This window comes from Fundulus heteroclitus, chromosome 4 (assembly GCF_011125445.2).
Source record: "Fundulus heteroclitus isolate FHET01 chromosome 4, MU-UCD_Fhet_4.1, whole genome shotgun sequence".
In the NCBI taxonomy this organism is placed as follows: Eukaryota; Metazoa; Chordata; class Actinopteri; order Cyprinodontiformes; family Fundulidae; genus Fundulus; species Fundulus heteroclitus.
Genome location: NC_046364.1, coordinates 2,889,955 through 2,916,822, shown reverse-complemented (window position 1 = coordinate 2,916,822; position 26,868 = coordinate 2,889,955). Strand labels below are relative to the sequence as shown.

The 26,868-nt window shown below is 41.3% G+C and overlaps 1 protein-coding gene across 4 annotated transcripts in view; it reads right to left on the bottom strand.

Annotated features, from left to right (window-relative positions):
- The window catches only part of large2 (LARGE xylosyl- and glucuronyltransferase 2), a 107,363-nt gene that overhangs the window by 12,383 nt on the left and 68,112 nt on the right, over positions 1 to 26,868 (bottom strand). For 2 of the 4 annotated variants that reach the window (XM_012879189.3, XM_036135860.1), the window contains 4 exons: positions 10,317 to 10,510; positions 5,056 to 5,345; positions 1,533 to 1,615; positions 360 to 483 (listed from right to left, as the gene is read on the bottom strand). In XM_012879189.3, coding sequence (XP_012734643.2) covers positions 360 to 483; positions 1,533 to 1,615; positions 5,056 to 5,345; positions 10,317 to 10,416 — 597 coding nt within the window. In that variant the 5' untranslated portion in view covers positions 10,417 to 10,510. Of the gene's footprint in view, positions 1 to 359; positions 484 to 1,532; positions 1,616 to 5,055; positions 5,346 to 5,769; positions 6,348 to 10,316; positions 10,511 to 22,481; positions 22,668 to 26,868 lie in introns of those variants that run through there. The other 2 variants (XM_021324810.2, XM_036135861.1) reach the window with 2 other exon arrangements.

The following is a 26,868-nucleotide window of genomic DNA, read 5'->3' as shown; positions in this document are numbered from 1 at the left end:
CTCACCCTGAATCCCAGAAAGAAAAAAAAAAAAAAAAAAAAAAAAAAAAAAAACACCCGGGATTCGTTATATCCTCGTTTTAAGAGTTCCCAAACTGGGTAATGTTTGATCAAATGTTGTGTAACAGAGCCGTGCCTGCAGTGAGACGTTTGGAAATCCTGTTTGGAAACTTGAAACTGAGGCCAAACTGGAACTTCTTCTGTAGCGTCAGACAGAAAGCATTAAGGAACACTCCGACTCCTGCCGACTCGGCGGTTCCATCACGATGTAACGTCTATAAATACAGTCGACTGGCTCGGCGGCTTTATTGTCCAGTAATCGTTGAGTTTGGATTCCCTGAGCGGGAAGCGTCTTCTCACCTTGAGTTCCTCTGCGTCGTAGAAGCTGACTTGAACAGACGGGACCATCCAGGACTGGAAGAGGGAGCTCAGGATCCGACTGGCCACCGTGTCCGTGATGAAGTGAAAGTGGAGAGGGTTCCTCCTGAAACCGGACAGCAGACACTGATTGGCATCCTTTTCAAAGCAGCATGATGCACTGCAAAAAGGGAACTAAAAGCAGGTAAAATGTTCTTGAAATTAGTGTATTTTTCCTTGATTTGAGCAGCTAAATAAGATTACTTGCCAAAGGAATTAGTATTTTTACTCCTAAAATAAGATAATTAGACATCCTGCACTCAAAATAAGATGGAGATTAACTGTTCCTATTTTAAGTGCAAAAATCTTATTCCTTTGGCAGATTATCATATTAAACTGCTTAAATCAAAGAAAAATACACTCATTTTGAAAACATTTTACTCACTTTTAGTTCCCTTTTTGCAGTGTGTGGTTTATTATAAGAACCAGTCCGACCAGCCCTATTATAGGCATTCATCCAGCTTAGAAAGATTTGAAGTAAATTCCCAACAATTAAATTCTGTGGCTTTAACATCCTTGTCAGTTTTTTTTTTTCTGATGTAAAAATTTTAACTTGATCTATATAATCTTAGCCTTCTCCATGAATAATTGGACATACATCCTGTATAATTAAATAGAAAAACATATAGGGGAACAAATAAAGCGGCAAAAGGCATGAACAACCTTAAAAGCCAACGTGAATTTATTGGAGGAGTGTGTGTTATTTGTTGAGGGCGGGTGAGAATATGAGCATGGAAATGAACAAAAGAATGGCTTCAGGGGAGAAACATTAAAGGTTTGGGAGGGTAAAAGCACATCACAGATCCCAGGCGTCGGTTCCGTGGTTGGATCACTGCAGCCATGAACCGTCTGGTGCCGTCTGTACTCAGGAGCAAAGAAAACCTGAGAAATTTCACTCTGAGCTCTGGTTCTACCGAGATAAAAACACTGCCTTCCTTTAGTTTTGTCCACAGATTAAAACCAGTCCCCACATGTATTTTAATACATGAAGAAAAGCCTCAGGGTGGATTAAAACCACACAGAGGACGGCGGCACTTTGCTCCAACACTAAACTTCTCCGGCTGGTTCAGTTCCAGACATGTTCTCATCCATTTAGGTTCTGCGGAACGGACTCACCTGTGAAAGAGGACGGACTTGACCAGGGTGACCACGTCTCTGCTGGCGTTGTGACCGGCACAAACACACGCTACATGGATCAGCTGCAAAAAACACAACGACAAGGTTGGGAGTTTTAACCAAACAGACGCTCCTTCAAAATCTACCAGAACTTTAAGTCCTCGGAGGCTCAGAGTGTTTTAGCGTTTATCTGCAACCCGCAGCCTGGTGCGGCCGTTTCTGAGCCGCCGATGCTGCAGAGGCTCAGACGGTTCCTCCAACCGCTGCTGCACATCTGAGCAGGAATATCTGGGACATCAACTCCATGATGTCAGGCTTCCTTTCTTTTCTCATGTCTCACCAGGCAGGTTTTTTAACATTGTTTTTATATTTCTCACTAAGATCAATGCAGTTTAAGCAGCATTCGTCGCTGCTCTGAACATCTACCTGACCATGGTCTCAGAGAGGGGAGCTCATTTCTACCAATGGGAGATTATTTGTTCACTTTATTTAGACAGGTAATGTCGTTCAGACAATACATAAAAAAATTATCTTGATGCCTTGTTTTTCAGGAAAATGGAGTAAAAATAGGAGGCAGTCTTCTTCCCAATTACTGTGCAAACTGGGGGGGCGTTGTGTTGACTGTACTGTCTTTGTGGCATCTTAAGGTCCATTCATAACTCCCGTAAAAAACGGATACGGATACGTGTGGAGTGTTTCATACGTTCTAACCGTCGATTTCGTCCGTATTTTGACACGAAAATTGGGAGCTTACGATTACGGACGAAACGGATCAATACGGAGCAATACTACCGGAAACGGTGGGGGCGCTATTGAGTTTGCGGTACAAAATGTCAACAAAATCACGAAGAAGGTTAGAATTCTGGGCTTTAAAGGTATACTATGCAACCGGGGTTGATTTTCCAGTGAGGCTCCCCCCAGAGGGCGAAAGTAAAAGTGCACCGTCATAAAGATGCTCAGCTGTTCTGGTTTCTCCATCAAGCCAGGCGCGGTTGTTTTGAGCTTAGCAGACAGGCGAACGCAACGAAAAGTGGAAAAAACGGCAGTACAAACAATGACTAACACAGTGAAAGTATGAACATCAAGCTTCCCGCAGCGCTATCTTGGCAAGGCGGCCGCAATTGCAAGTACGGTATTTCCCCCACAGACCCCCAGGGCGGCCGAGAAAACCTTTGTTCGACCTGAAATGACTCATTTAATCATCCGAAACGGTATGGAAGACATTACTTAACTGAAAAATGTTGCATAGTATGCCTTTAAACAATGGCGGGATTCAAGGAACGACTTGCGGAGCTTGTCCGCAACTACCCACATATATGATGTGTCGTGTCCGGGGCACAGGGACAAACAAAAAGTTTACTTACGGAGCAAATACAACAAAATCACGTCTTTGACCGTCGTCATGTTTGATCAATGACGAATTATTGGCTCCCAGCACTGCCACCTAGAGGACATATTGGTTATTGCGCACCTCAACGGACGGAGGTATGAAGGAGTCAACGGATAGAACGTACGGACAGAAATACGGACGTGTAGGCCAAACGTAGGGTATGAATGGACCTTTAGTGTAGATATACTGGCAGGCTGAGGACAGCACAGGGGATTGTGGGATATGCTGTCTACAAGAACTGGACTCAGTTTATGCTGCACAGGTCCAGAGAAGGGCCGGACACATCCAACCCACCGGGCAATGCACTGTTTGCCCTTCTTCAATCAAGGAAACGTTTCAGGAACATCTAATCTAAAACGAACAGACTCAGAAAAGGCGTCTTCACAAAAGTTGTGAGAAGACTGAGTCTGTACACGTTACAATTTCACTGTTGTGGACGTATATCGTTTGCTCACTCTTAACTACCAGGAATGTTTCATTGCTCAGTTTCATATTTAAGAAGGACTGACTTTCGGAACTCGGTGCAAGTCCTAGCAGACCCCAAAGACTGTTTTATTTTGCAAGGTTTAATCTCTTTAAAAACAAAAACTATGCACAATGTTTGCTGCGTCATTACCTGTAAACATTGCTTATTTATTGCTTGTTGTTTATTGTGTGTACCCTAAACCAGAGTACCTCCCAAAAACAACATTCACCACAATAACACGGTGATTCTTCATTCTCTTGGATCATATCTTAAAAAAGATCATACTAATAGCTTCAGTTTGTTTGCAAACAGCATGTTTGATTTATCAGCATTAAGAACAAGTTGCAGTTGAAATAGATTTGACTGGAAGAAATTAAATGCAGACGCTCAAGAACCAATGTTGACCAAATTATTGTGTCATCTGCATATAAACGCATTCTGGCCTTAATAACATCAATAACATAAACTGAAAATAGTATAGGGCCCAGAACGGAGCCTTGTGGGACACCTTTAATGATTTGTATATAATCCAATGACAGACCACTATGTTAAGCACGATGCTGACATCCAGTCAGACAGTTTGAAAAACATCTGTTTAAGCAGAAAGATAAATCTCTAAAAGCTTCTGACATGGGATTTATTTAGCTACAGAGACAAAAGCCTTAGAAAGGTGAAAAAAATGTGCAGCACAGGAGTCTTTGGCATCCAGGTCTTCCACATTATCATTTAATACTTTAGTCAGGGCTGTGACACGACTGCGTTATCTCCTAGAATCAGACTGATGACAGGATACAATGTTCAATAAAGTCAAGTAGCCTTTAAGTCGGTCATTAACCAACGTTTCCAGGACCTTAGTTAAAATACAACGATTAGAAATGGGACGATTATTTAAATACGGTTGTATTGCCATCTTTCAAAAGGAGAAGGACAAAAGTTGTCTTATTTTGTAGTGAAAGGTTGAAAATGTGTGACACCGGTTCTGCTATAAAGCCGTAACAATGACAACAATTCAGCCTAACATTACTGAAATACCTGGTAGATTTAGCTTTAAATTAATCTCACCTCTCTTATAGAGAGCTAAAGATTAGTGAAGCAAACAGCACTTTGTAACTTTACTTGTCCTGAACTGGTTTGGAAATTATTTTTCTGATAAAACTATAGAAATTATAACCTATATAAAGGTATTTCACAAGGATCCGTTTTAGCATCCATTTATTAATTATAATTATAATAATAATTATAATAATAATAATAATAATAATAATAATAATTATTATTATTATTATTATTATTATTATTATTATTATTATTATTATTATTATTATTATTAATAATAATAATAATAATAATTATTTATTTATTTATTTATTTATTTTCCCATCCTAAGCTGGGAAATGGACTAAATTCAGAATTACTTTTTTATGCAGCAAGAAACTCATTTATATACAGGAAACCTTTTTTGTTTTTTATATAGAAAAAACAGGCGATCCGTGACGCAGGTTTTCTAGTTGTAGATATTTACTTAGAGGTGAACAAAAGTAGTAAATTTGATAGTAAAGGTCGTAGAGTAACAACCCTGAACATTTTTAAAAGAATCAGCTGAGTAAAACCCATCGGTGATAAACTCTTGAACGGCCGTGTTGTTTTTCTGACGGGTGTTTCCTGACCTCACACTTCTGGACGGTAGGCGACCGGGAGCAATCTGTGTGGTTGTTCTTCTCCTCCGCGGTGTTGTCGCCGTCCTCCGGCACGGTGTCCGCCGACGCGCCCCATGGCTGGTTGCCATAGTTGCCCTCAGAAAGCTGGCCGGTGGTGCCCTGCGATTGGCTGAGCTGCAGCTTGATCTGCCGGTTCTCCTCCTCGACCTCTCGGACCCGCGACTCCAGGACGGCTCGTTCCAGGACCTGAGCGGCGGGGGTGTCGGGCAAGCAGGGCGCCAAGAGGAGGGAGCGACCGTCTAAGGAGGGAAACGTGATGTTAGGGCTTTAACCGCTGATCTTAAGAGATAAAAAATAGGCCAGATTATTCCCCAGCATGCAAAGTGGTGTAAAATCTACAAAAACTTGAGCAATGTTGAGAAAATACACAAGAACGGTGAAAAAAAATAACATTTTAAGTGAGGAATAAGCAGCATAAAATGCTAATTTGAACACTGTGTCAAACCATCAACATATTTCACAGTTAAACATCAGCAGCAAACACAATCAGGCTTCTGTTCCTCAGACGCTCTGACAACCGGGGAGAATCTGTGAAGCTGAACTTTGGGCTTCCAATCATCACGTCCCCATCAGAGCTGCCAACGCACGCCGTGGTCGCCGTTTTCTCATCTACGACACAAACATGCTGGGAATTTGTGAGCAAAACGTTCTCCTGAGTCTCACACTTCAAAATTGGCTCATCACACTTCCTCCTCCTCCTCCTCCTCCTCCTCATCATCCTCCTCCTCCTTCTTCCATCTTTCTTTTCCACCAGGAGGCTTGTTTCTGTCTGAAATGAATGTGGATCTTTGTAAATAAAGAAACTTTTTTCTAAAAACTAAACAGACATCAAGGTTAGTTAATTTACTGTTACCCTAAAAACACATGAGTCTGAAAATAAAAGATATATATGGAACTAGACACCAGCCTTTAAGCTTTAACTCAGATATTTGCATCTGGATCTGAATGAAGGAACAAATATTTAGTTGAACATTAGTGAAAAAACACACCAGCTAAAAATTAACCCTAATAAAAACAAAGCAGGTTTGCATTTTGGCATGAAATTACTGGTTAATAATAATAATTTAGTCATAGTAATAACTTGAGTTGAAAAGAATTGGTACTACAGGACTCAGTGAAATGTGTAGAAATGATTTATCTGGCAGACTGCTTCAACATATTTTCACTCAAGTCAAAGTAAAAAGTACCCAACCAAGAAATTACTCTAGTGTAAAAAAGTATTCGGTAAGAAGGCTACCCAAGAAGTGAGTAAATATTTATAACTGATTTAATATTTTAAAAATAAATCAGGCAAAAATATTAATAGATGTTCAAATTCTGGTATTTTAACGACTATAAATTACAAATAACAGTTACAAAGTAACAAATTCAGGCAGAAGAAACTTTTCTAAATAACGTTTTTCAACATAAAAGTCATATCGGGTGAAATGTATTAATTATTACAGTCTAATAAACAAAACAAAAAACCTACAGTAAACTAAATTAGGGCTGTGCATAAAAATCAATACAAAGATTAATATTGATGTTTTTAAACTTCTTTTGGAGGTTTTTAAATTCTCCCTAAAAACACATTAAAACTAAAAACACTAAAAACTCCCTATTTTATTTTCATTCTATTTTATTGCTTTGTGTTTATGTTTTTTTTTTTTTTAGCTTTTTAGTTTTTACCTTATTTCCTGCAACTGTGATATCTGTACAGCACTTTGGTCAACCCTGGTTGTTTTAAATGTGCTTTATAAATAAAGTTTGAGTTGAGTTGAGTTAAAAATGATTTTATACCAATATTCTGGCTTTCAATATCGATATACCTCCAGACCCCCAGGGGGCGTTATCACAGCCGTTACTGTTCATGGCGAGTGAGACGAACTTGCATAATAAAAAAACAGGATCTTAGAAGCGCCTTTGTCCCTAAAATCAGATGACGTAAAATCAATAAATTGAACATAAATACTATATTTGGCTGGTTTTGTTGAACAAATTACTTTGAGCATTAATTTGATTTGATGTTAGAGTTAAATCAAATCAATCTGAGCTATATCAAGAATCATGTTGTATCGTGAGCGATGTATCAAGAATCGTATCGAATCGGCTCATCCTAGAGGAAAACCAGCCCTAGACTAAATAAAATTAAATTTATTTAAATCATGAGCTGGAGGCTTTTACTACAGCTGCTGTTTTGATGGGTTTCTTCCTAAAGTTCTCCTGGAGAACGTCGTTCTTTCAGCAGTGACTTTTGGATCAGGAACCGAGAGTGTTCATATGATTATATATGATTATTAATGTATGATTAAAGGTCCATTTTCAGTTCATATTTATACGTGTGTGTATTCATATTCTCTGTGTAGGAGATTTTGTTCCTCCTCGTCTTTAAATCCAAACTGCTAAAAGCTGAACGCAGTGATGGAGGATAATTAGGTCATTTTCTGACCTTTGCGCTCTGAAGAAGAAAAAAAAACAAAAACAAATAACCATAATCAGGATAACGCTGCTGGAGGAGATGTGGGCACCGACTGCACGTCGTCATGGAACCACATCTAATCCAGTTTGGCTGTTTTTCTGCTAAAAGGGCAGAAATGCAAATTGTGCCTGGTAGCCTGAATATGGGGAGCCGACTGAAGCACCCGCTGCACTTCATAAATGCAAATGTGTGTGCAGCATCTGCCAGTGCTTGTGTCCTCTCCTGTTTGTCCGGTTTGCTTATTGCTGCTCAGTGACAATCAGATTTATTGCTCTGCAAGACGCTGACTCATCTCTACGTTTTCTCTCGTGGATGAAATGTAATTGTAATAACCGACGGCAGCACTGAGGACCAGGCTTTAATCATGGCGTTCCAGGTAATAGTCGCATCCCGTTAAAACAGAGCGGCAATCTGTTGGTCCTCCTCGTTTCAAGCACAGCGCCTCCCGTTCTGCTGCTGCATCACGATGGAAAGTTTAAAAGCAGCGACTGCAGCAGAAAATGGAAAAAAAAATAAGCAGCTCCTGTTTTCTGGTGCATTTCCTGTTACTTCAAACAAGCTTCCCACGTGTGTTCAGGTTGCTTTATTTCCAACTCACATTCTTAGAGTTCTCTTCTCTGTTTTAGCCAAATTATAAAGTACAAATGCAAACATTCAATAGGAATTTATGGCAGATACAAATATTTATAAATATGGCTTAAAAATAAAATCTCCCATTTTATCATACAAAATCCAATTAATCAACTTTTTTTGTTCCTCCTTATCATTTCACAGAAATAAATTATATTTAAAAACTTGCTTTAATTTCAAGCAATTCATCTGGGTGTTGACCTGAATTCAATTGGTAAAACAAGATGGCGGCCCTGCCGTTGTAAACAATGAAAGTATAACTAAATTATTTGCTGCTAGTGGTTTTACGCAATGAGCTGAGAACAGGCTTCACTTGTGTAACTTTGAATTAACTTTAATTTAATTTAATTAACTTAAAGTGTTGTGTATGATGGTTAAACACAATTTCCTCTTTACAATATTTTGACAATATATTTTCCTGAACATATATTCAGCAATGCTGAATATATGTTCAGGAACGCTCTCATTGGAAGCCCAGTGACAGCGTTTGCAAAATAAAATATAGATTTTCCAAAAACTAAATCTTAAAAAAAAATTGTAAATGTGATCTAATCGATTTATCGCCCAGCCACAATTAAATCGATTTATCGCCCAGCCACAATTAAATCGAGTTATTGCCCAGCCACAATTAAATCGAGTTATTGCCCAGCCACAATTAAATCGAGTTATTGCCCAGCCACAATTAAATCGAGTTATCGCCCAGCTATAATTAAATCGATTTATCGCCCAGCCCTAGTTAAATCGATTTATCGCCCAGCCCTAATTAAATCAATTTATCGACCAGCCCTAATTAAATCGGTTTATCGGCCAGCAATAGTTAAATCGATTTATCGCCCGGCTCTAATTAAATTGATTTATTGCCCAGCCCTAATTAAAGCGATTTATCGCCCAGCCATAATTAAATCTACATATCGCCCAGCCATAATTAAATTGATTCATCGCCCAGCCCTAAATAAATCGATATATCGCCCAGCCCTAATTAAATCGATTTATCGCCCAGCCATAGTTAAATCGATTTATCGCCTGGCTCTAATTAAATTGATTTATTGCCCAGCCCTAATTAAATCGATTTATCGCCCAGCCCTAATTAAATCGATATATCGCCCAGCCCTAATTAAATCGATATATCGCCCAGCCATAATTAAATCCATTTATCGCCCAGCCCTAATTAAATCAATTTATCGCCCAGCCATAATTAAATCTATTTATCGCCCAGCCATAATTAAATCTATTTATCGCCCAGCCCTAACGCCTGGACAGATGTGTCTTTTCCGCTTTGGGAATGAAGTTGTGGTTGATGGACTCGTGTGGTGAGGGCAGTGCAGGGATTGCTAACCGGCTTCTGACTTAAAGATGAGTTGCTAAGGTCAGTGTGCACGCTTAAGCCCCTCAGGGAACGACGTGGTGGGACGGTGCAGAAAAACAAAGAGTGAAAAAATGGGTGGGTGACATCTCGCTGCGTCTTTTCTGTAACCATGCATTCTCAGCCGGTGTCTGCCTCACCAAAAATGTCATCATGGTGACACTTAATGACAATAAAGCTTCCTGATTCCTGATTCCAATTGCCTAAAAAGTCTGTCCTGTTTTCTTTTGCCTCCTCTGTCCTTCCCTTCTCCTTGACTCCGTTGTCTCCTCTCTCATATCTCTGCTTCCTTCCTTCCTCTCAGCCTCATCTCACCCGATTCCCGTCAGCCGCGCTTGGCATGATGGGAATGTTCACACCCTCGTCTGAGGGAGGAGGAAGAACATCGCTTTTATGAATATGGCACTAAAACATTTGAATAAAACCTCAGAATTTAATCAGGACTGAATTTGTTTGATAGCATTTGTCACTGATTATGATATTTTCTGAGAATTTTCATCCATTTGAAGAGAGCAGCCGCTGAATCAGGCTCTCCTAATGGAGCTGCTGCATTAACTGGCCGTGGGTTTTTAGAGCTTCCAGTCGACACGCTGGCTGTTGTGTTGTGGGCAGAAGTGCTGACTGGGTTCTCCTGGGAGGCCGTAGCGTCTCTGTTGGACGTCGGAATGAAAAATGGATCCTCCTCGTGTTTAAAAACCTGACTTTGTGGTGAGATTAATGAAAAACCCAAAGCCCAGTCGTGTTTTCGCTCATACTCACTCTCCAGGTTTCCTGCCAGCAGGTAGAGCCAGGTGAGCAGGACGACGGCGGTCAGAGACGCCACCAGCAGCTTGAGGCGCCCGCGGCACAGCAGGTGCATGATGGGGGGGCGGCGGCTCTCAGGTAAGGGACGGGAGGGGAGGGGGTTCAGGTGGGGCTCAGTCCGTCTTCAGCACCCTGCAGCATCCTTTCATCTGAGGAAACAGAGTCAGAACGGGTCAGAATGCAGCCAACTGACCCGGTTTATCAATATATTTATAAAACTACTATCACCCCCCCCCCCCGGTTTCCTCCCAGGTCTACACTAAATAAATAAAAGACATTTTCAGAAGCAGAGTGGAGATAAACAGCGACTGTATATAACCAATGAGACGCACCGCAGGGACCGAAACAAACTCAAATCACAAGAACACGTTTTAATCCCACTTTTAAAAGTTTATGGGGAATTTTTGGCAACAAATAAACCAATGAATGAAGAGGAGAAAAAACAGAAAGTTGTGAAGTCAGACTGGATAACTGCGTGGTCAGAGAGCGTCATGTGACCCGATCGGACCAGGAACCCGGATCAGATGTTTGCTTCCAGCCGGATGAAGCAGAAGCTGCTGCTACATGTAAACAGGGAAAATCCAGATAAGCTGCAGTAAAGTCGTCTCCTGTCCCTCTGTCTCCGTCCTCCTTCACCGTGCAGAGCCTCGTTATGGCTGGGGGGGGGGGGGGGGGGGGGGGGGGGGGGTACATTAATCTCATTTTAATTAGACAGAAGGCCCAGGGACAGCACAGCAGAGACGGACGCCAGCAGGAGACATCCGAGCCGGATCTTACAGCACAACCAGAGGAAACTTTGAGCCCAGTTAACGAGTTTTGTTTGACTTTCTGCTGAATTCTTGGACCGACGCTGAGCTGGTTCTGACAGAACAAACCAAATGAGATTGGACCCAAACTCTGAAAAACCTCCCAGATTATTGCTGGATTAAATTTAGCCGCACCAAAACGTCCCCACAGACCGTTTTCCAGGTGGAACGTCCTTCATTTGACTCGACAACCAGGACGTGTTTGATAAAGCAGGTTGGAAATGGAGATTTAAAAAAAAAAAAAAAAACTTCAAGTTAAAATGAAGAAATATTCAATAAAAAAAAAAAAAAAAAAATCACTGCAAAGAGACAAGACCGGATCAGATCTGAAAAAATAAACCTGAAGCAGATCAAACTGAAGATACGGTGGGCTTCATGCTTGTTGCTAATAAATATGTGAAACAGCAACAACTTCAAACAAAATTTGGTTTTATTGGCAGAAAGATCTAAAACTGCACATTTTAAAACAATTAAACTTTTGATTTAAGTAAATTAAAAATATAAACATGTTTATGTTGTTTTTTTCACATGAATTGTTGGGGAATACGAAAATTTCTGTATCTGTGATTCTGTAAATAATGATTATCATTGTTCTGCTCAATCATTATTTACAGATTCACAGATGCAGAAATTTTAGTATTCCCCAACAATTCATGTGAAAAAAACAACATAAACATGTTTAATTTTTATTTTTATTATAAGGTTATTAAAAGGTTCAATTAGATATTAGAAAAGCGCTCTGCCCCACTGCTGGGTACGGTGGAGGACCCATGATGCTGTGGGGCACGGCGTCTGGACCGGGCCTCTCAGCAGGATAACGACCCAAAACCAGAGTCAGAGTCAAAGTCTGCAGACGGACTCGGCTGTGCTCCAGGTTTCAAAAACGTTAGACGAATGGTGCCAAAAGGCGTCGATTCCTCATTTCCCAACTAAACCACAGCAGATAATTAATAACTGTGGAGGACAAAGAGCAACACGACATCCTTCAGAGTGACGCGGCGTTAAAAAGGCACCGCAGATATCTGCAGCTCAAAGCGAGTGCAGAAAGCCCTCCAATGCTCATTTAAACTTCCCAAGTATGATTTATGAGTTAATTAGGGCGTCTGATGTATGCGCTGGATGCTGTTAGGAGCCATGAAAGGTGCTGAGATGGGGGGAGAGAAAGAAGACGAATGCAGAGCAAAGATTAGGAGGAAGAGGTGAAGAGGTGACGGGAATCACTAGAAGGAAAAAAATGGAGAGCGAGAGGACAAAGAGTGGGGAAAAAAGGAAATAAAAAGGAGCGGAGAGATAAATCTGGGGAACAGGAAAGGTGAAAGGAGGAGAGGCGATAAAAGGGAAAGCGGAGATTAAACGGGACGAAGGCAAAAAGATTAGATGACAAAAAGAAAACAAAGATGAGATAATAAAGGGAGATTTTCTACAGCCGACTCAATAAGAGGTGAGGGGAAGGTGGAGGTGAGGGACAGAACCTCTGAAGAGGCCTTTAACGGCCCGCTTCTGTTGGTTCTGCAGGGACACGGCCGTAAAACCCAAAGCCTGGGCCGGCTTGGCGAGGCGGCAGAACCGGGAACGGCGGCACAGCGAATAACGACTAACTCGCTCCGGCGGCAGTAAATTAAAACCCGACGCAGCGGCGAGCAGCGGGCCGCGGCGCCGCACCGCCCCGAGACATCGTTTACTATTCATGGAAATGTTTGCTGCACCGACGGCCGGATCGATTCCACAAAGAGAACACGGAGGTCAGTAAAAGCCAGAGAAGCCCTGAGCCAACGTCTGGTCACAGAAATGATGGAGGCTGAGACTCAGACGACTGTTCTGTCCTGTTTAGACTGCAGAGACCCACAGAGAGCCATGAGGAGCTTCCAGGGCAGCAGGGAGGAGGTTCTGGCTCTGCCTGGACGGGTCCGCTTGATGTGGGCGATCAGCATCAAGGGGAGGATCAATGTGAGACTGAAGGAAAGGCATTTATTCCAGATAAACACCTGAAACCAGCGGGGTGCACCAGCATCCATTTTCTGGTTCTAGACTTCTCAGCTTAACTCAGCTCTGGGCTTTGACTAGGCCATTCTAATATGGATGTGTGTTGATCTAAGGCAGGGGTGTCACACTCATTTCTATATGGAGCCACTTTGACATCATGAAGTCATTAAAAGGGCCGGCTGCACCTGTATAGATTAATTAATACTTTTAATTTCATAATTTCATTTCAGTTCAATTCAATTGCATTTTATTTATATAGCGCCAATTCATGAAACATGTCATCTCAAGGTTCTTTCCAAAGTCAGCTTCCATCAGATCCTCCAGGTTGGTGAGAAAGTTTCCTCTCTAAGGAAACCCAGCAGATTGCATCAAGTCTCTCCAAGCAGCATTCACTCCTCCTGAAAGAGCGTAGAGCCACAGTGGACAGTCGTCTGCATTGTTGATGGCTTTGCAGCAATCCCTCATACTGAGCATGCATGAAGCGACAGTGGAGAGGAAAACTCCCCTTTAACAGGGAGGAGAACCTCCAGCAGAACCAGAACCAGGCTCAGTGTGAACGCTCATCTGCCTCCACCCACTGGGGCTTAGAGAAGACAGAGCAGAGACACAACAAGAGAGACAAAAAAGCACAGAAGCATACATAGAAATATAAAAAATTCACAGTAGCATAAAATTTGCATCCTTACTCCCAGTTTATACAGTTTATCTGCAAAACAAAAGTTGATGTTGGGTGTGAGTTATACTTTAAACTCATCATTCTGCTTCACTTTTTCTCTTCTTGGACATTTCTGGGTTATTTTAATATGTAGTGGGAAAACTGACATCTAGTGGTAGGATGCTGTTACTACATAGTTAAACAACATTTGCTACAGGAGGCTCAGTTTTAGCCACTTTATACACTTTAAAAGGACATATGCCTCTACGTTATCACATGACATGCCTTTTTTTGGTTCTTGAGGGCCAGATAAATAATCTTGACGGGCCGGATTCGGCCCGCCGGCCTCGAGTTTGGACACCCCTGATCTAAAGGATCCAATAGGATCTCTGGCTGGATGTTTAGGCCTTTTGTTCTACTGGATGTTAACCGTCTGCAGCCTTCGTTCACATTCCTACCAACTGACCATCTTCCCATTTTCCAGCTGAAGAAAACAATCCCCCCACAGCATTATGCTGCCACACCCGGCATTCCACATAAAGCTTGGATGTGGTCTGATCGCAGCGCCACAGTTCTGTGTCTCCTGGGTTTCCGGTACTGAACTGAATCTTGCTGCTTCTCCTCCAGTGGAAGCTAACTGATGGTTGTCCCGTGGACAGATTCTGCCACCTGAGCAGCGGACCTCTGCAACTCCTCCAAGGTTTCTATGGGCCTCCTGAATCCTCTGATGTTCTCCTTGTCAGTTTAGACGGACGTTCGTGTCCATCCTCCATGTTCAGATGATGATGAAAACAGCTGGAACCCTTAAAGGAGCGTTCTAGCAGGAGCACGGCGGCGGCAGCATCATGCTGTGGGCGTTCTTCTCTCCAGCAGTGACAGGGAACCTGGCAGAGTTCACACCAGCAGGACAATGATCCGATACGTCCAGCTGGAGCTCCTAGCAGAGCGGGTCATGTGTTAGCATGGCCTAGTCAAAGTCCACGCTTAAACCCAGCAGGCAATCTGTGCTGAAACCTGAAGGATGATGAACCAAAAAGTGTGTAGGAACCCCTGGTGGACTCATTCCCATTGATGAAAAACGTAGAACATATGAATCTTCTCAGAAATGTAACTTCTCCTCTGATTGTCCCGTCGGTCCGAGCTGCAGCAGCGGGAGACGTCCGGAATAATAATGAAATTAAGACCCGAACCCAGAGCGCCGTGCGCCGGTTCCATCAGAGCGGCGCTTTCTTTGCAGCGAGCTAATCACAGAGAGGACGGCTCTGATTAGGAGAATAATCAGCGCACGCTTCTCCTATTAGAGGAGATAAGAGAGGAGCAGTAATCAACTCCTTCCTCGCTCCGCGTCGACCTCCCTGACCTCCACAGAGAGGAGCGGCGCCTCCCGACACGTGACGTCCAGATCCGTATCTGGAAGAACCGCTCCCCCCCCGAACTGATACTGAGACCAAAGACGTCTGAAATATAAGATTCAGCCCCAGTAGCTGTGATTTCACGGCCAGCAGGAGGCGCTGTAACGATTGTTCTCTCTCTCTGACCCTGAATCGTCTGCCTCGATCATCTGATAAAGCCGGGACGTCAAACTCGATTTCACCGTCAATCTGACCATGACGGCGGGGTGAGCGGGTCGTCCTCCAGCCGGCTAATGAAGCTGGACAAGCAGAGGGCAGAAGAAGTGTTTGACCACTTTAGAAGATTACATGAAAGGGTGGAGGACAACCGTCTCCTGAATAACAACGATTCACCAGAGCATTTATGATTTGGTGTCTCTGCGCACCGGCGAAATGCAACACCTTTCTAATCTGCAGTTAATGCTGGAACCAGTTTCAAAGCGCTAATTTTAAGGTTTACCGTGACGTTTCTACAGCGGTGGGACTTTAAACATCGGGCCAGGCTACGACTAGAGGCTGGAAGGAAGGACAGACGGACGGACGGAGACAGGAGGACAAAGCCTGGGAATAAAATCTCCTGTTTTCTTTCTCTAGACTGAGCAGACGTCACGTTGCAAAAAGGAAAATAAAAGTATGTAAAATGATTTGAGCAGGTAAATAAGACCATGTGCCAATAGAATAAGATTTTTGCACTTAAAATAACAACAGTTCATCCACATCAGCTTCTTTCAAGAGTAGAATATCTTATTATCTCATTTTAGGGGTAAAAATACTCATTCCATTGGCAAATACAGGACTGTCTCAGAAAATTAGAATATTGTGATGAAGTTCTTCATTTTCTGTAATGCAATTAAAAGAAAAAGCCTTTTATTGTTTTAATATCGCTGATTATGGCTTACAGCTTAAGAAACCCAAAAATCCTATCTCAAAATATTAGAATAACGTGAAAAAGTATACTAGTAGGCTATTCAACTAATCACTTGAATCGTCTAATTAACTGGAAACACTGCAGGGTTTCCTGAGCCTTGAAAAACACTCAGCTTGGTTCAGTAAACTAAATCACAAGTATGGTAGTGGTTAAGAGACGACATCAGATTCTCACAGTAACTGGTGTACTGACCATGGCATTACTGCCCTTGATTGGCCTGCCAATTCCCCTGACCTGAACCCCATAGAGAATTTGTGGGGTATTGTGAAGAAGAAGCTGAAAGACACCAGAGCCAACAATGCAAATGAGCTAAAGGCCGCTATTGAAGCATCCTGGGCATCCATAACACCTCAGCAATGCCACAGGCTGATTGCCTCCATGCCACGCCGCATTGATGCACTAATCTGTGCAAAAGGATTCCCAACCAAGTACTGAGTGCATTAATGGACATTTTCAAATGTTTGATTTTGTTTTGCTATAATAATTTTTTTTTTACTTGGTCTGAGGAAATATTCAAATATTTTGAGATATTTGAGTTTTCTTCAGCTGTACGCCATAATCAGCGATATTAAAACAATAAAAGGCTTGCGATATTTCAGTTGATTTGTAATGAATCCAGAATGTATGACAATTCATGTTTTTTTAATTGCATTACAGAAAATAAAGAACTTTATCACAATATTCTAATTTTCTGAGACAGTCCTGTAGTCCTATTTAGCTGCTCAAATTAATGAAAATATACTTATTTCAGAAAGTTTTACTTACTTATAGTTCCCTTTTTGCAGAGCAAACGTGTTATTTGTCCAGATCATCTTCACACATCTTAAAAGTGAAGCGATTCTTGTTCATAGTTCACAGTTCACCACCTAGAGGCGTGGACGAATGAACCGATTCATTCCTCAGTTCATTCACGGTTTGTGGGTTTTTAGTCTCTCCTCTAATATTTGCTCCCATTAACTGAGCTTAAAGCTGCTTTTGTTCACATCTTGTCCTACTTTAGCTGCCAGACAACTAAATTAGTCTGAATTAATTGGCTCATTAAAACTATGGTTTTAAAACGGAGACCGCGGCTGGAGCCTCATGAGGCCAATAGATGCTTACCTGAACCAGAGACAACATCTGCTGCTCAGGCTCTGCTTAGAAGAAAGCAGAGGAGAGAGCTCACTATCATCTACACTGTCTTTACTGGTCACCGTGCTAAAAAATAATCAGAAAAAGGACGCAAAGACTCAAAAATCTGGGCCAATATCTATTTATGATATTTATTATTATATTTATTTTCAACAGAAATGATCGCTCAGCAGAAATTGCTTCTCTGCGTCGGGAGATATGCGCACCAAAAATAATGTCTCGATAATTTTAGGCTGACTGCCGACACGATATTTATCTCTATAATTCTTTTTTCGTTTCCTAAAGTAATTCTAAAAACGGCATCTCTTTATCAAAGCGTCATCCTAAATGTCTCACTGGCACATTTATGGACAAAAAGTTTGAGATAAATATGAGAAACGGCTTAGAGATAACCTACTGCAGTACAAAAAGTATAATTCTAACGCAAAATATGGCATCTAGATATAAACGGGTCTGATCTCATGTCTCTTTCTTAAAAATGTGCATATTTTTAAAATATGCACTCGATATATTGCCCAGCCCTTTCTCAGTTCGTATAGGGCTGGACGACGTAGAAAAGAAGCATATTGATAAAATAGAAATATTATTGATCGATATCAATAATTATCAACAAATTTTAAACACATATTTTAAGTGCAGCCCTGGCCGTCTTATACTGTTGCTTAGCAACCTATTTTTAGATGGAGATAAAGACACTGAAATCAAACTCAACCTTTTATTCAAGCAACGTTTTACCAAAACTGCAAGTTTTTAAAAAGAAAAAGAAAATAACGTGTGCTCGCTGAACTCTATGAAGGGGGCGGAGCTTCTCCTGGATCTGTGTTGTGATTGGCTGGGAGGATGTAATGATGTAATATTAACCTACAATGGCTAGAATGCATAAGGAAGGAAAACTTATTCTATTGAACTTTTATTTACCTTTTTATCTATAAATCAATATACGTTTATCAATCGATATATATTGTTATTGATTTATCGTCCAGCCCTAATCAGAAGAAAAGTTTTTAAAATAGTTTTCAACCTAAATCTGTTGAGGGTATGAATAATTTTCCCTGAAGGTAATGGACCTTCTGCCAGTCACGTCTGTGCTATTTTTATTTGTTTGCATTTTAATATATTTTATCTTTTCAAAGTAACTTTAACAAACAGTGAAGCAGGAAGAAAAGCTGTTTAATTGCTCCAGCTTTTAAACTGTTGGATCAGCGGTTTATTTTTATTTTATTTTACTGATATTTCTGCCTTTTATTGCTCTGCATGTTCACTGACATTCCTCATGATCAAGGATTTAATCCACGATTCCTCGTCTTCAGCCTACGCCGCAGATTTCCTGCCGTTTCAGCCTAAAGTATAAAAATCAAGCAGCTGCCGTTGTGACGTTAAGCTGAAAGCTGTTGATCCGGACGTGCAGCAGAAGATCCGCTCTTCGTCACCGACGTTCCCGGGATGAACAGAGACCGTTCTTATCTCGTCTCGCTGTCAGCAGACGTATCCAGTTTGGTTCTGACAGAACCTGGATGAAGGTTTGACTCTAAGCTTCGCTCTGCGCTGCTGATTTGGGTTTTCCTGCCTCCAGGTGTCAGAGGCAGCTTCGTCTCTGGGAGTCCAGGTGGGATTAGCGCCGCTCTGACCCACGGCGGCCTTTTCATTTCCTCTCCCTGCGGCTCCACAGACGCCAAACACCGACCTTTACTCTTTTTCATAAAGCACGCGTCTTTAAATCACTGACCATGTTGTCCTAATCCCAGTTTAAAGAGATAAAACCTTGTTCCTGCGTCTCTGTGACAGAAGATCCAGGCGGACTGTGAAATGTGAGCTGTGAGAGAAACCGATTATTAAATAGATTCTTTACGATCACATTTCTTTGTATTCAGTCTCAGCCCTGGCAGCTTTATGTGACGCAGGTCCTAGGTTTGAATCCCGGCCCTTTCTGTGTTTAAAAGGTTCTAACGTGATGGTACCACGCCCTGTTTAAGTCACATGATCACTTTAAAATGGCCCCAGGTGTGAATTGGTACCAGCAGGGTCCAGAACCTCAACAACCCGGCAGCCGGGGAACTAATTAATGAAAAATAAAACATAACCCCAGTAAATTTAGGTTGAATTAATTTTATTTAAGGTTTTCACAGACTCCCTGTGCAGTTTATCAGGTACACCGTGTTCATAGCAGGATGTTCTTTGGCCTTCAGAGCTGTGTTGATCCTTAGTGGAGTTCCTCAGAGGTTTAGCTCCATATTCAGATGAGAAATTAGGGCTGGGCAATATGGCCTAAAAATTATTTCAGGCCAAAATCTTTTCACAAATCCTATTGAATCCATTTTTGTTTTTCTTAAAAAAAAAAAAAACTAGAAACAACAAGGAAGTCATTCAAATAAACCTTTTTATTTGACGCTGCTACTGAGTATAATAATGGAATATACATAGAAGCAGTGCAAACCTTAAAATAAGGTAAAGTAGATAAAAAGTTTCCACTTGAACAAAGATGAGTGATTAATGGTGCAATAACTTGCCTTTTCACAAAACTCAGGCAGCAGCTGCCTGTGAGACAGCGCTGAGGGAATAGGGAGACTCCTCGCAGCTCTAGCTGCTGTCCTGACAGACAGATTGCTGCTTTCAAGTGAAGCTGCTAAATCACTAAAAACACAGAAAGGAGTCTGAAAAATCCCCAAATATGAGTCGCTAAGTAGGAAACAGTGGACAGTTGTCTCTGGTTTCCCTTCTCTACCGAGAGCAGAGCAGCCCAGCAGCTTCATTCACTGCAGCTTAGCAGCAAGGCAGGAGTTGGTAGTAAATTTTAACATTTCACCATATTTAAATTCATTTTAAACTAATTATTATTAGAATAAGTGCACAAATATACAGTAGCTATGCTATCTCATATGCTTTACATTTTAACATATTTTTGAAATAATTCTAAAGGTGTGGCGGCTTTTATTTTCCTGCAGCAGTGCACCACGACCATGAAGTGAAAACCCTCAGTAAAAAAAGTTTCAACATTGCAAGCTTTTACCAAAACTATTTCACCTTTCAGGACAATAGAGATAGAAAGATTGATAGATTTTTTATTTTTTTTATTTACATTAGCATCGTCAATCGATTTATCGCCCAGGCCTATGAGGAATCTGTGGTTCCTCCAAAGAATAAATAAAACTGTTAAATTCATTCAAATAGAACAGAAGTTATCATACTTATAGTACATGCACCAGATTTACCCATCAGCCCTCCGGTAACATTATTTTATTGATTATGAGAAAAAAAATTACCTTTCAAAAAGAGGGATTTTATTTGTAGAAATGTGGAACATGAGAACAAGTCTCATTATTAATTAATTATTACGGCGGTCAAATAGTTCGACTTTAATCACATTCTTTAAACAAATGGACTTAAATAACTAGGGTTGTCAAAATAATCAATGTGTCGATATTAGGGCTGGACTATAATTCAATAACAATATATATCGATCGATCGATAGACGTGTGGCGCTAAAAAATAGGGTCGATAAAAGTTCGATATAGAGAGTTTTCTTTCCTTCCTTTCAGCCTATCATATTAGTTGATGCTAGAGTCACTACTTCCTCTCGACCAATCATAATCGCGGACCCAGGCACGCCGTCACAAAGCGCCGTCCTCTCAAACCACAACACAGAGCACGTGAAAATGTAGCAGCAAGGAGCGGCGGAGGAAACGGTCCCAAAACGGGGTTTTACTAGTTCGCCAGTCTGACAGAAATAAACCAGTGATTCGTAAAACTTGCAAGGAACCGCTAAAAACAAAGTCTGGTAATGCAACCAACTTGTTTCATCACGTAAGCCGCTCACTGCCGCAGCAGCGCGAGCTGTGCAGCCCCGCTGCAGCTGCGCATCTTCTTAGGAATCGTCTGGAAGTTCTTCCAAAACAAAGCAGGTATAGCAGCTAAACTGGGCTCCCTTCTTTGTAATAAAATGACAAAGCGTCCAAGCGGCATAAGGACATCACACATGCAGTAACGTGCTTCATAGTGATGGAAAAACCCTGCTTCAAACAAATACTCGCCACTCTTGATCCGCGATATAAAGTTCCGGAATGCAAGTTTTTCTCTAACAGCGCTCCCTAAATTGTGCAACTAGTGCAGAGAATCAGTGAAAAATGAGCTGTAGTCTGCGTCCTTACACGCCACGACCTCTGACCTCAGCCCTGCGTCAGCCTCTCAATTATGAAACCTGAGAAGTAACTAGTGTACTATTCCCACCTAAATAGGCTATTTTATTTATTTATTTAGTATATTTCTTTTGGTCACTTTTCTGGTCACTTTAGTTTATTCTTTGTCAGTATTTAATAACATAACTCAGGTCTCTGAAGTTATTTTTCTTTAAAGAAATTCTGTTATGGTTAAAAAAGTTGGTTAAATAAAGATTTAATTGGAATTATTTAATTTTAATAAAAAACACAAACACATAATTGTTTTAGTGGTATCATAAAATGTCCAGGCAGAGCTGCACATAAAATATGAGTTTAAATATTTTCAATAACTATCGATATCGATCAATATGCACTCTTTTTTTTAGCGATAAGCTTTTTTTCTATATCGTCCAGCCCTAGTCGATATTATTGATACTCAATAATTATTGAAAGACGCTCATCAATAACAACTGATCCATAAAATCAATTATTAGTGAACAAAGAAGCTCGTGTTATGAAGCAGGTAGTGAAAAAAAAACCCTCCATAAACATCGAATGGAAAGACGACCTGCAGGGAAACCAGCAGGAAGCGAAGGAACGCCACAGCCTGAGTCTCAGGGCGGCGTGTTTCAGCTCGCCGCCAACCGTCAACTCATTTCAGCTTCACCACAAACTTTCTTCTAACTGAAAAGGTCCTGAAATGAAACTTCTAACAGAAACATGGGAGGTTTGTCCAGAGAACAGCTTCAAACCTACAACCTTCTGATCTCCTTTACATGGCAGGGCGGGAAAAGTGGAGAGCAGGAAGCTAAGCTGTGGGAGCAACGGCCATCCTGCTCCTGCAGAGCTTCTCAGCTGCAGACAGGTGAGCAGGAACATCAGCCTCAGCCTGATACAGGTGAGCAGGAACATCAGCCTCAGCCTGATGCAGGTGAGCAGGAACATCAGCCTCAGCCTGATACATGAGGTTCTGCTCTACCTTTAGCCCTGCAGCTTGTTGGGTGAGAACGGAGGCGCGTAACAACGTAACAGGACTGAAGAGCAGCCGTGACCTTTGCCCCCGTCTTCCTACCTGCACGTTTCCTGTCAGAGGATCCGAACACGCAGCAACAAACCCAAGTTCAGCCACGCAGAGCGAGATCAGCGCCTCATAATCCTCCTCAGCTCCTTTCCCAGGGTCTCTGCAGCCTTTTGTCCCACTTCTTCGACCTCTGCGGCTCCTTCATGTCCTCCTGCGTTCCTTCGCTCTGTTTGCTCTCCTCCCACTGCTCCTCCTCCTCCTCCTCTTCTTCCTCTTCGCACACACAAACAGGCCACAAACCGCCTCCACCTCCCAGGAAACTGCTCCGATTTCAGCCTCTGCTCTCTCGTGGAGAGAAGAGAAGCTCATCCGTGCCAAAGAGGAGGCAGGAGAAAAGGTGGAGGAGGACCGGAGCGGTGTCACCTTACAGCGTGGGGATTTTTCCTGAGCCGTGGAATGCAGCCGGTCCCTCTGAGGCCTTCCTCTCCGCATCGCTTTGAGTTTGGCTGAACCGTTTGACGGCAGCAGCGTCTTTTATCACGGCGGGGTTTCACGCCGCAGCGCTGGGACGCTCAGGTGTAAATTTGACTAAATCCCTGGGAAAAAAAACAGAACGTCGTCTCCTGTGGATGTCTGCTCCGCTTTCCTGTGGAGGATTTCAGAGCAGGAAGACAGTCGATCCCGACGGATTAAAGGATTCGCCTCATTATCCCGGTAAAAAAGGCACCTTGTTGTCGGCAGTCGCCTCCATAAACACCGCTTTCAGCAACAGGCGGCGTTCCCATAAACACCAGCTGCTGATGACTGGAGCGCCAACGGTTCTCAACGAAAAATAAATAATAAATAAATAAAATGTACGGACAGAACCCGGTTCACAGGTCAGAACCAGACCTGCTGTCAGTCTGTTAGGAAAATAAGTTTTTAGGATCCATTTGGAGGCAAAATGAGCTTGATGAGGCCTAGCAGAGAGGAAAGTGGGCGGAGTCAGCTCTCAGAGAGCAGCTAAAGCCAAACGTTTTGTTTTACATTAAAAATGCACTTCACTGGAGTTTTTAATACTTTTTATGGCACGTTTCATAACGATGACAAATAAACTGTCCAAAAACCTTCAGTAGTTGTTTTGAGTTAGAAAAGAAAGGAAATAACTGAATCTATGTTTTAAATTTAAAAAAATTCTAATTACATTGCGAAAAAAGTGGTGACCAGATTAGTTAAAGTTGATTAGCTATAACCCAAATTCCTAAAAATATTTATCAATACTGAAAATATGACTATTTAATTAGTCATTGTGTTTATAAAAATATTGCATTTTATTTCACTTGTCAAGCTGAACGTTGCAGAATCATTTCAGTATTAAATGTTTTTAGTTAAATTATTTTTTCACTTGGAGCCAAAATCAAAGCAGAAATATGAATCTGACCAATCGCAGAGCCCTTGATTTAGCACAGATTTACAGTTTTAGAATGTACCGCAGATTTTTGCTTATTAACATTTCAGAAATAAGAGCTAACGTGGGTTTAAGTTGTGGTTTTCACATGTAGTTTAACACTAGTCGTGTTCCCATCAATGTATTTAAATATGCATTTTGAAGTATCGCATTAGAAGGTGTTGATGGGAACGGCAAAATTCGAATCAACTTAATTTAGTAAAAAAAGTTTTTACGTTCACTTGATGTTGTTTTTAACTCTTTTTTTTAAATAGAAAATGCACAAGAGAGAAGATGGAAACACATTTGTTGAATCAGTTGTGAAGTAGTGAACGTTTACCTCACATCACTGATTGGCTGCTTCTGGATATTTACAGTCAAAAAGAACAGCTACGTTAATTCTATGTCTCATCCCTAAAAACAAAAACAAAACAAAAAACCTTTATTAAAGCTCAGTTCGTTACCGTGGTCCAAGCTCGTTAGTACCATCTACTTCCTGTTAATTACAGCGTAACGCCGCCGTATGACGACGGTCCGCTGCGCGTTTCCAGGTTAATTCGCTATAAACCAGTGAATGATCCACTTTTTTTCTCATGCAGGTTCACAATGAGGCTCCAGGTTCTTCTTCATGTTGTTCCTCATGCTTATTCTCTCAGGTCTGCAGCGTTGCTCTGTTTTAAGGCTGTAAAAACCGTGTTGTGTTGCTGTCAGAGAGGCTGCGGGTGTAACGTTGAACCTGCTCAGGAATCTGCAGCCTCCTCCGCTCCAGCACCGACGAACAAACACGCCGTCGTCAGTCTGCAGCTTTCCGCTGGTTTGATTTGCAGCCGACTCATCCGGCCTCATCCTCTGGTTTTCCCTGAGCCTGGAGGCATGAATGAAAACCCTGCGCCGCGGGGGGGCGGGGGGGGGGGGGGGGGGTGACGGCTCCACACACTCAGCCTTTGGCAGCGGCACACATGGAACGAGCCAGAGCACGCCGCATGCCTGAGTTAACCAAGCTCCGCTGATAGACGCTTCATTAAGGACGAGGATCGGTGGAGTGGATCAGCGGGGGGGCGGGGGGGGGGGGGGGGGGGGGGGGGGGGGGGCTGCGGCTCTTATCTCGTCTCCAGACACTGCTATTTGAATCCGTGGCTGCGGGGGAACGCACACGGAGGACCCGGGAACGTCCGTAATCACCTGCTGTTATGGAAACAGGGAGAGAAGCTGGATGTGCACGGCGTTCCGGGGATCTTCAGAGACTCCAGAGACACGGATCACTGAGAAAAATTACAAAAATTACACCGCAACGTTTATTTAATCTTTGGAGAACAGGCGCCGCCTTTCGTTTCCTCTGACATGTTTTCTATCAAAGCAGGAAAAAGAGACACGGTGGATTTTACAGATCAGTTTGCATCATTTCTTTAAGCCACAAAATCTTGATCGGGCCGGAAAACTAATCAGAAAAAAGCTTTTTCACTAATTTATATAGAACGCCATCTTATTATAAGCAAGTGTAACGTGAATATCATCAATGCATCAACATTGAAATAAAAAGTATCAGTATGTTCACTTTTATGCAGGTAAAAACTGACTCCAGATAATAAAAACTTAGGATAAAAAGGTGAGAAAATTTAGATTATAAATATTTTATATTTGGTTGTTTTTCTTTGCTCTTTGTAGTAAAGTTTTCTATAAAGGATTTTTTTTAAGTTTTATATGTGAGCATCCCATTTTCTCAGTTCTGCTGCTTACTCTTTTATTGTGTTTTTTTCCCTCCTAAGAGTTTTTGCCCAATTTAAAAGAACAAAACACTCAAAGAATCTGTTTTACAAAAAACAGAAACAACAACAACAACAACAAAAAAAAAAATAATCAAACCCAGGTTTTCTTGATTTTGTATTTCTCTACAAACTTTTTTCTGCAAATGAATACCTGTATTGAAAACGGGAATCCTCTTCAATATTTTCCCCTTTCTCTTCTGCTGTGCAGCTTAACTTTAAATTTAGCTTTTTTCTTATTAATTAATCATGTGTGTAAATCTGGTGTCTAGGCCCACCTGTTTTTGCCACTATTACACCTGAATTAACCCACCGTGTTAAGGTATTTTAATTCTAATAAAATAGGTAACAATAATTTGACAAAGGCAGTATTTATTATGCCTGAATTTAAATTAGCTATTTACACCTTTTGATGAATGTGTAATTATTTTATTGTCTGTTTGAGGACTAAAAAACACTAAGAAGTTTAATTTAGCCCTGAAGCACACAAGAAGTGTTCTGTTTTATATGAATAGAATTATGTTTTTTATTCTAAAAAAAAAAAAAATTCAGAATGCAATATGCAAATGAAACTTTATGCATTTTCTGTTTGTGACCATTTCCACTACAAAGGCACAAGCAGTGTTGGTGTTAAGTCAACCAGAAAGGATTAAACTTTTAACATTTTGATCCTAGAACTTTTCAGCTGCAGATTTATCCTTATTTTAAAAAAAATATTGATTTGCTAATTAGCATTTTTTATTTATTTCTATTACTCATAAAATAAGCTTAGGTGATTATGTGAAAAATCTGCAGAATGTCCCAATTTTTATTGATTAGTCGATTAATCGTCAGGATAATTGATTACTAAAATAATATTTTATGACAGCCCTCATTTATTCATCAATTCCATGGCATGCAGACTCAAGTTTAGGTGTAGAGCACATTTTAAAAAGACATTAAAGTATGAAAGGATAAGTTAAATGACACCTGAATGAACGAAACAGGAAGTGCTTTTATTGTGATATTTTCATATGGAGTTGTCCTTACTGTAGCGGCTAGCTTAGCAGCAAGACAACATCAGATAAGTATTACTTTTATATTGTTCCCTAAACAATCCAGACTCTTATTACAGCGTTCAGTTGGCGAGACGTTTATGTGTTTGTTATTATGAAGCTACAGCTGACATGAGCAGATTGTTATGAGTTATTAACATCCCGTAATAATACCAATGTTTCCCATACATAGCTATATTTCCCATACATAAACT